This window comes from Sinocyclocheilus rhinocerous, unplaced genomic scaffold (genome assembly GCF_001515625.1).
Source record: "Sinocyclocheilus rhinocerous isolate Xijiao unplaced genomic scaffold, SAMN03320098_v1.1 scaffold1185, whole genome shotgun sequence".
Classification (NCBI taxonomy): Eukaryota; Metazoa; Chordata; class Actinopteri; order Cypriniformes; family Cyprinidae; genus Sinocyclocheilus; species Sinocyclocheilus rhinocerous.
Window position 1 is genome coordinate 190,574 of NW_015627555.1, and position 10,921 is coordinate 201,494.

General features: G+C 36.6%; 1 protein-coding gene across 2 annotated transcripts in view; it reads right to left on the reverse strand.

The window, feature by feature from the left end:
• Positions 1 to 5,625, reverse strand: part of atp6v0a1a (ATPase H+ transporting V0 subunit a1a) — a 28,995-nt gene extending 23,370 nt beyond the window's left edge. For both annotated transcript variants that reach the window (XM_016541989.1, XM_016541983.1), the window contains exons 1-2: positions 5,519 to 5,625; positions 695 to 851 (exon numbers count right to left, since the gene is read on the reverse strand). In XM_016541989.1, coding sequence (XP_016397475.1) covers positions 695 to 811 — 117 coding nt within the window. In that variant the 5' untranslated portion in view covers positions 812 to 851; positions 5,519 to 5,625. The remainder of the gene's footprint in view (positions 1 to 694; positions 852 to 5,518) is intronic.
• Positions 5,626 to 10,921: the final 5,296 nt, after the last annotated feature.

Sequence of the window (10,921 nt, forward strand, 5' to 3'; positions counted from 1 at the left end):
GAGGAGAGTGAGTTGTAGTGTCAATACCGGATCTTTAAATAAAGCAGCAACAAATGTTTACCTGAAGTGACTTGTACCATTTTATTGTAGACACTGAATGCATCTATACAAAGTCAATGAATGTTAGTTTTGATGCTTATTCCATCAGGGGAAAAGTCAGGAATATTTAGTCACTCCCATTATAGCTATCGCATAATCGCTTCATCATTAATTCAGTTGTCAATACTGCAAGTGTGTAACTTTTGTAGTTTCATTCATTACAATGGGACAAATCTAACTTTTAGAGGCCGTAAAGAAATATTCTGACTAGCCAACTAGACTACCTATCAAGCTAACAATTAGTTGGCAAAATTCAATTTCCCTAAAGGATATAAAATGTGTGCTACATACAGTATCCTACAACAGTTAGTACTGCACTTTTCCGGTCATCGTTTTCACTGTTGCATTGTAGCCTATGTGTCCATTCGTCAAACACTTTAAATATTCGTTAATTCAGGCATCCAGGACACATTAAGCCACCAAATGAAATGATCCACATTTTTATGCTGACGACATGATCTGATGACAATTACATCAATGTTACTGCCATGAATCACTATGAATGAAGCGCCACCCTCTTTTTTTTAAAATGGGTTTCACAATGAACAGTAAATGTACCAGGAACAAATATCATTATGACATGGTCTATACTTACATCTCTGAATTGCACCATGCCAATCTCCCCCAGCTCACTGACACAGCAGTAGGCGGACTCAGACTGGAGGAAAAGCTGGGCCAGGGTCATCTCCTCACTGCGGAACAGCTCCCCCATAATGCACTTCTCTCTACCCAATGCACTAAGGGGAGAATATCTGGAAGAAAATCACAAATGCTAATAATATAAATACAAAATGTTTTACATAAACAGAGTGACATTTCTGTTTGACACTAAGCACAGTGGTTAAGCTACACTGATTGTGTGAATGCAGTTTTACTTTAACCAAAAGGAAGGAAGACAGCTCTGAAAACAGCAAGTCAGCATTTTTAACCTCAAAATATGCAAAGAATTCTGGTCTGTTTACTGATTTTGTGCAAATTCTTTTATGGCTCACAGCCCTGTAAAATAATACTGCTACAACGAAATGCTCTGTGAGCTGAGCTTCATTGGACACGGCCGATGGTTTACAAAGTCATGAGAATCATGTGAATGTTTTATTTTCAAGGCATTAACATTTAATGGTTATCTGACAAGAAGTTTGCTTATTAGGGATGGTAAGATTCACTGCTTCGCATCGGTACATCGGTATAAAAGTTAATGATGCGATGCATCGATTTAAAAAAGTGTGCATTGTTGGCATTTGTATTACGATGCATAATTTCTAACATATTTGCATCAGTACCTAATATTTATTTATATATAATTATTAGTATTTGTGCTATACTTTTATTATTTAGAAAGTGACTAATATTTTATATGAAGATTGATTTCTCCTCTCTAAACTGTTTCTCAAGCGCGTTCTCTCATCACCACTGCAGCTACGTGAATATGACGTATAACAACACTACAGACACCGAGGCGTGTCCTAAGAGTCACATAGAATATAGATTAACATGGCAGAGGTAGAGCTGCATCTTCCATAAAATAATTACAAATCCAATGTTTGGAAACACTTTGGGTTTTATAAGAGAGATGGAAATTTTGATAAAACCCATGCAATTTGTAAAATATGTCATGCCGCTATAAAATATACAGGCAGTACAACTAATTTAACAACACACTTGAAGCACCGACATGGTGTGAGTGCAGAGACGTCTGCCTCCCCCTCCCCCTCGGATTCATCTGTATAGCTACTAGCCGCTGCGATAGTAAAGGCCTGTTTGTGAATGGGCCATGCGTCAAAAGACACTCAAATTAATTTATGATTTGCTGTCTGTCTGAACCAAAGAAATAATAGTGAACTATCTGTACCTGTGAACTATCTGTATATTGAATTAGTGTTGTGACGGTGAGGACATTTTCCCACCGGTTAATCGACGTGTGACAACACCGGTAATACCGGTATCACCGCGGGGGCGGGGCGTTCCCTCTTTTCCTCGCTTTCCTTCGCTTTTAAATAGCTTAAAAGCGCCGTGTGCATTTTACTTTCACTTTTGAATTAGCGGCAGTTCGGCGTCAACTGCTTGAATGCAACAACAAAATACAACGTCAAACTCACTTTAGCGTATATATAAAACATAGAACTTTTATTAACAAAACAAATAAAAATACACCATGCTATAGGGCAGGCTATGCCTAATATAAAATAACGTCAGCACCATCTATCGCGGCAAGCCTATATTGAATAACATCATATTTTTTTCCATTGCATCGTACTGCATTGAACCACACACAAAGCATTTGCACCACCTACTAAACATTGAGGGTGGACCCAAATTCACACTGTTGTAAAGGAAAGGAAATATATAACAAAAATGGAACGCGGCACATTGAATTGATTTTGTTTAATCGACCAGTCCTACTAATACTCAAGGCAAAGCTTCTGCCTCATTTCATAATACCAAGAGCATTATGCATTTCCATCTAGACTATATTGAACTAATGATTGCTCGGAAACAATGAGACAATCCAGTAAAATCTTTAGAAAAGATTTCACAATCCTGTGCCCAGAGGACACGCAAAGAATGTTGCGCTTCTGTGCCATTTCACCATTCTCATGGCATGTAATGCTCCAAACAGCTGAGGGAATAAGCACATGCTATCTCAGAAGAATGAGGAAAACACACAGGAGCATTCAGTGATTACACAGAATAACCCGATGAACTTTACTTTCCCTGAACCTATCGCTACAACTGCATGGAATGTGCTCTCCTAGGGCAAATCCTGATCTTCCCAGTGAAATACATGTGGTCCAATCAAAGTAGTGAATTGTAAATTGTAGCCAGTTCTTCAAAGCAGTCCCTCATTTTGCATGAAAGAAGCTTACTATTCATTAAGAATGATTGTACGATGGGCTCCACTCACAGGGAGCAGATTATGGATTAAGCTGCGCCATGTGACTCTCCATACTAAACATTACCAACACAGAGGCACTTTATGGCACGTTAAGACACAAAGAAAATCGATAGAGCACAAAAAGCCATTAAATGTTTTTGTTAGGCCCATTTTACAACTTTAAGTGGTAGAAATGGGACATAAGTAGTCTTTGTTTCATGGGTAATTCCACACGTGCTGAATAATGCAGCACCTTGGGGAATTATCAAGATGCAGATACTCTTTCAGCTGTCTCTGTGTATCCTGCTCTTTTTTCCATTATCCTATCCACCTTATTCTTAAACACAGTCGGCATGAAACGGAAGTTGCGATTGTCTTTTCTTCTCTGCTGTGACATATATCCGAGTGAAACGGCATCTGAAATGAGAGGGCGGGACTTGATTTCGTCCTTCGGGAATTGATTGGATCGTTGGAAGGTGGGGCGTTGCTAACAAAATGGAGGCAGATCGAAGATGCCAGTTTGCAGTTAGTGGGGGGGGGGGATTTCTCTCCACTGGATTCACAGCTGACACCCAAGCATGAATAAACATTTTATTTATTAAAGATGACGACGACGATCAAAGGCACAAAACATGCCTAAACAGCGCACGCGCGCGCGAGAGAGAGAGAGAGAGAGACTGCCTGAATGAATGAGCATCAGGTTAAGTCATATTCATGAAAAAAATTCGTTTGCGATGTCCTAAGAGTAAAGTTGTCGTAATATCCTAATATCTTTTCAATGTTTAGGGGTAACGTACTCCCTCATGACTGGTGTCAGTGCTATAAAGTGAAGATTCAGCTTTTCCCCCTGTCGTTTATTCCAAACGTCACTGATGTCACTGCAGCTGCTGGCAGTTCCAGATAGCTGCATCCTTGCGCCATAGCTCGTGACCGGAAGAGTAGAGGAGTCCTTTTGAGGGGAGGGAGGTTAACGTTTTTGATTAAAGATTACGAGGTCACATGAATTTGAAAAAAATAATGAAGTGCACGGATAAATTATTTATAATAAACACTACAGTATTCCATTAAAAAATAAGAATTTTCTATTTTGATTTCATGGTGACTTTAAACGCAGAAGTAAGCCATTTTATGCGAATGTGCGAGACTTCCGGTTCATTAGCCGCTGTAGGGAAATAATGAGAAGAGTAACAACGTGCAGTAAACAGTAAAACTGTTTGCACTACAAAGCAGTGTGTTCATAATTAAGACAATACATTAATATAATATGGTAACCAATTTGCAATATCAAGCAGCAAAACGAGCTGTTTTGTACAGCTAAAAATAGCTGGACGTGGATGATACCAGAAGCCCGACCCATAAAAATTACAAATGGCCGTGCCTGCTCTTATAGGAAAAATAAGGTGGATACAACTACATACAGCCGTACCAGCATCATCAAGTGTCAGTGCAGTGGACCAACGCAAGGTCTTTCAAAAACAGATCCTACAATGAGACATCATATTAATAATGTGAAATCCTGTGGCAGGGTTTCATTTGAGTAGCTGTATTGCTGACTCAACCAAAGCTGCAATAGAATAGAATAGAATAGAATAGAAGTCTTTATCACCTCACAAACCCAGAGAACTCTTAAGGTACAGCTGTCCAACATATCAGCACAATTCTGTAGCATTCAACAAGAATTTTCAATCTTTTAGACCCCCAAATACGATCATCCTATTCCTCACCCAAAAAGAAATACCCATCCTCAGACTTAAACAGCAGATATATATTTTCATGTATAATAAAGACCCAATTTACACTGTGAAAATGTGTAAAACATTATTTGGAAAATGTTTCGTTTATATTACGCTTACATTACTATGTTTTCTATTCTACTCACTGTAGTATTGAACTGTTATATGTATTATTCATCTAATAAAATGTTTTACCTATTTTAATCATTTTTTTTTTATTCATCTTATATGTTTTACCTGCACGACATAATGTCATACAAGGATGACATTCACACATAGAGATTATATTAGCTGCTTTGCTAAATGGTGAGAAGTCAGAGTTTTCTGAACCCCTTTTTTCAGAGCTATTGTATACTAAATACCAAGCGGAAATTACTTCCGCAATAAAAAATTAAAAAAAGTCGTATTTTCGTTGAACTGTAAGAAGGGGTAAACACAGGCATTGGCTTATTAACTAGCCTGACAGAGGACATTAATGTAGCTGTCAACCAAAGCTTATGCGTCAACAAGTAACTTAGTAGGGTAAAGTGGCACTTTATTTACTTCATTATTCTACTGTAACAAATGGAAGGGGACTCCTATAAGGTTCAAACTTAAACTTAAACAAAAAAAACAACAACTAAACAGCAATATCAGAGATTTAAAGCGCTAATGCTAATTATCCCCGACAGGTTGTTACCTCAGATAACGTAAATACTCAACAACACATTCCAAAACGCTGAAAGAAAACACGCACTTCTCTTCTAAATACAACTCACTGGACGTTTCAAAACAGTTAACAAGAGAGAATAAAGTTATTTTAGCAAGAACTTACTGAGTTTAAACAGTTGAAAGGGAGTGCTGCGGCGGGTCTCTGAAGCCTCTGAGTCGCGAGCATCAGCTGACCAGAACAAGGCAGAGCGAACGTGACGTCACGAACGGCCCAGTCCTGGTCACGTGATCGAGGTTACCTGGGCAGGGTGGTTCCGAGAGCAGTGAAGATGGAAAGGGGGGTGTATCTGTTTGTTAACTGATGCTTTCCGCGTTTATTTCTTTATTTAGCATGTTTCTTATTATATTGATAAATATGAGCTATTATTCTGACAGCCTCTGCTGAATTGTAAATGAGATATTGTCCCATAGTGCTGCTAGTGAGTAAGACCTTCCAAACGTTTAAAAGGTAATTTTTCTCTCACTTTTTTCACTGTTCCTCACTGGTTTGCTTTTTGTATGATGGTGGTTACCTTGGTGTTAGACCACTTCCTGTGGTCTCACTGTCATTGTTGTCATTGACCATATTTTGTGCCTTTGATCCTCCAGGACTAGAAGTTTTTTTTTTCCCCTACACATTTTTTTTTTTTTTTTTTTACTTCTGAGCCTTACATTGCTAGCAGATTAAAATTACACTTGATGTAACCATCTTCTACCTCATACAGCCTGGTGCCTTTTTACCTTTTTAATTCAAAAGTGACCAATATAAATTTTTCAACAGCAGAGAATCACAAACAGTGGGTTGAAATTGAGAGCTCAAATGCCAAGAGGTCAGTGTCTGTAGAATATGTCACTGCCTCTTTAATGAGGGAAGAGCTACACAGAGGGCGATTGGTGAATTAGCACTAGTGTGAAAATTTAGAATCACAAGGTTGACGGGACTATTCCAAAGTGCTGTGAGCTAACAAAGCACAAATCAGACAGCTCAGAGCATTCAACCCAGTAAATGGCCCGTGACAAATATGGCCCATGGAGACTAACTAATTAAGGGATGTTATCGATTTTAAACAAGGTTAACTCAGGTAATGTCAATGGGAAAAAGTGGCCCAATTTACCTGGATTCACCCTAAGTGAATAACAATTATATTAAATGACAGAAAAGATGTCCTGTTTTTCTGACTATATCATTAAAGTAGTAATGACATGAATAATGTGTCATCATTTACTTGCTATCATGTCATTTCAAACCGTTCTTTCGTGCTTACAGCACAACAGGAAAAATAAAATAATATAATATAAGTTTTTTAATTAATCTGTTTATCTAGAAAAACAATATGATTCATGAATTTCATGAATTTGGAATGATATGGTTTTCATCTTCATTTCACTGATTCTGTCGCAACAGTTCCTGGGTTATCAGCCTAAATTTCTGTCTGTTTCTCATCCAAAGCAATCATATGGCCTCAGAATACATATACTGTACATACAGTAAATAGATGTATATAGCTCACAAGTAGCATAGACTATTTTTTTCTATCTTACAAGTGCACATATATGGGTTAAGGTTGATTTCATAGTAGTCATGATCTTCCTCAACATGTAACTTGAGGCCTCAAGTGTGTTTGTTAGTGCAGGGCAGGCTATGAATAGTGACATCTGTTGGTTGCAAAAATTACTCTCATTCTCAGATCAAAAACGAACAGCATTCACCTAAATGGAAGACTGATTATGGTTTATATTTAGAGCATTGAGAGCTTATGGGAGAGCTATATGGATATTGCTCTTTTTTTTAAACAAGTGTCAGTAGATATGCAGCATGTCTGTGTATTCTTAGGTCATGCATTGGTGTGTTGAACATGATAATGTGTTTATCGCATATTATAGCCTTATGATGTAGGCTGGTAACAACAACAGGCTGCAACTTATTTATGGTTCGAGTGCGCATGCTCATGTACCTCTAACAGGTAACGCACTCCCTCTAGAGGCTAGCAATGGCATATGCAGTACACCCTCAAACCACCAGGAGGCACTACAGAACTACACATTAGCACAGGTCAAAAAACTACAAATTTAACCGATCTGAGGAGGGCTGTGAAAATGAAAAGATGTTTTAAATACTGTTTGGTTATCATGAATAACTGCACATAGGACTATTAATATGTTGTAAGAATAAACCACTTTTACTAACAGTACTTTAAAAGGAGGACACTTGAGTTCTGGTTTGATGTTATGAAATATCTCATTGGCCTAGAACAAGATACAAATTTAACTGTGAAGCCTCAAAGTATTTTATTCTTAGATAGAGCCAGGAATATTAAACTCATCAGATATTTCCCAAGATACCAGGCTATTAATGTGACATTTTGAAAGTCCATTAAAAAAGACATATATATGAAGTGCAAGGAAAACACAGGCCTACACCTGTGAAATGAACCATGCAAAAAAAACATTTGTGGCCGCATGAACCAGGTTTCCTGTCAGTGAGGTTTTTCACAAGTTATATTTCACTAAACTGACACTGAGATGATTTTATCTTTGAATTATAGAGAAAAAAGCTCTACTCTCTTGCCAACTTTTTAGCCTGTTTTATGTTTTCTTATGTGTTATGATGTTATGATTATGAAAGGTTTTATTGCTTTTTTTACAGTTATAAATTCCTTTTCATGAACAAAATGTGAACATGCCATTGACTTATCTTATAAATAAGCAATAATATAAACGCAAAAAAAGGCTGAAGAAGGTTAAAACAGCTCAAGAAACTTCAGAGGAACTTATGTGAGCATGTGCTGCGGTGTTTATTTGTTCAGTATGAAGGCCCCAGGAAGCATAATAACACACGGAAGTAGACCCAACAAGGGTTGAAAAATACCTTCTACTGTTTTGTAGGGCTAAACACTAATATTTTTAGTTGCACGGCTTTGTGAGAGAGGGAGTCAATGTGCTGTCCCACAAGAGACCGCATGGACTTCTTATTGCAGAAGCCTCTGGTTTCATAACATTACCTCGGGCTCTTTGACCTAATTTGATGGTTCCCATGTAACAGAAGCATGAGATACCACCTGTTTGTTATGGTAAAGCTGCCTATCAGTCTCCCAGAATCTCAGTATCTGTCTCATACATTCTTAGTATAGAAGCCCATTTCTGCCACAGAATAAAAAAAAATATCAAAAAAGGTAATTGCAACTTTATCTCACAATTCTGCCTTTTTTCTGGCAATTGTGAGTTTATATCTCACAATTCTGGCTTTTCTTCTCGGAATTGTGTGTTATAAAAAAAAAGTCAGAATTGTGAGCTAAAAACCTTTATATTTTATTTTATATTTTATTTTATTTTATTTTATTTTATTTTATTTTATTTTATTTTATTTTATTTTATTTTATTTTATTTTATTTTATTTTATTTTATCCCGTGGTGGAAACAAGCTTCCATATCTTAGTTTCATAGCCAACACAATCATGGAAATTTCTAACATGTTTTACATATTGTAACATATTTTACATTTTTTTTTTTTTTTGTCTAATTGGTGGCTTACTCATATGAATTTGTACAATCTCATTTGTATGTTTTCAACACAATCTCAGGGAAAACCTTAAATATTTTACGAGTTGACAGTTTTGTATGTATACGTATGTATAATGTAAAAGAAAAATGTAGAAAAAAAAATCAGCATGAAGGCTTGTCCCTAATCCTTCCCCTACAACAGTCACTGGGGCATTTGTACGAAAGCGTACAAATTCATATGAATTATTAGCCACTAATTTGCCAAAATGTATGGTTATGTTTAAGGGTGGACCATCATGCTTACTTTTTTTTTCTAAAAAATTTACATTTTTATACAGTTCACATCTTATGAATTCATATGAAATCACCACCTCATAAAATAGTTAGGGTTTCCTGTGAGATTGGGTTGTCATAACTAGATTTTCTCTATTGCCTTCATTTAGGATTCTTAATATCTGCTATTCCTTTCACCTCCTTATGTACTCTGAATATCTGACAATATGAATCTAGTTAGAGAGCAAGACTGCTGAAACAGGGGAGGCCAAATAAAGTAACACTATTTTTGCTGTTTAATAAATTGTTTTGTGTTACATAATCGTTTTACACTTTTCCCTGATAGCACACATACATCATGAAGACGTCTAGTTGACATTTACATCTGGAAGACGTATTTGTGTTTGCTCATCTGCAATACGTCTATAGGACATTTCCTATCAGATGTCAAATAGACATTTAGAAAACGTCTTTAAGATGTTTATTATTTAGAATGTATGTAAAACTGACATCTTAGAGACGTCTATCAGATGTTTGTACACAGCAGATACTTTAAAGATTAAGCAATCTTTAATAGACATCTTGCAGACATACGTGTGCTATCTGGGTTATACTGTAAGCCTATAATATGCTGTTTAATGACAGGCTCCACAGTGACAGCATGACCCAATATTAAAAAGTATATTACATTCAGCTACATTACATTCATCAACTGAATTGTACATACTGTTCTTCTACATCTTTATGACTCACAGGCCAAGAGAGAGAGTACGCATTTGAGAAGATGTGCTTCCTTCTTGCATTCCTTGCTCGAAGGCTTAGAATTCCATTGATCTGTTTTTCAAACCTTGTTGTGATTTAGTACTCACTGGAGATGAGTTTAGTCTGAGCGCTGTATCCTCCTTCACTTTAGGTCACTCATATTTCAACAGAACCACCACTAGAATATGTCCTCATTTAACTGAAAGGACTGATCAACTGAAGAAGACAAAATAATACTTTTATTTATGGACACACACATCTAAAGCACATACACACACACTCACAGGAATTTTCTGGTGATTGTCATGTGTTTTCTGTGGGCTGGAACTCAGACGATCACCCTTCTGATGAAGCAGTATTGAATCCTACTGGCTCACTTTCTAGAGCTATAAATAAATAAACCCCATTAATGTGAAATTCTCCAGCAAACAGATGGCATGAGAGCATGCGAGAAGGTTTGTTTTCCCCTCATTCACGTGTCTATAGCTGAGACCTGTTAAGTCTCTAGTATGCAAATATTGATGTTATTTTCTACTTTGCATTCTTCAGGGTGTGGACACCATAGAGTAAATGTGTAAGGCTTAGCCTATATTTCATAATTTACTTCTTGAAGCATAGAAAACACAATTTAATCAATGTGGTTAAACTACACTGGAAAAATCATTTTGGTTATCAATATTTTGTCCTTGTTTTCCAGGAAAATAGTCAAAGAAAATTTTTTTTTAAAAGTGTAAAAAGAATGTATTATAAACTAGCCAATGCATTCAGATCAACAGTTATTAACAGTTAAATAATGGACTTTTTATGCTGTTTTTTATGGCCAAAAGCCAGTTTCTCTACAACGGTTCAAAACTCCCCATGGTACAAGACAATCCCATGAAGCATTGTGAATGACACAATCAAATTAAAATCAATGGAGAAACATAAATTGATTTAAAGATGTTCGTTATATATACACATAGCTATAGAAACTATATATTTTGACATTTGT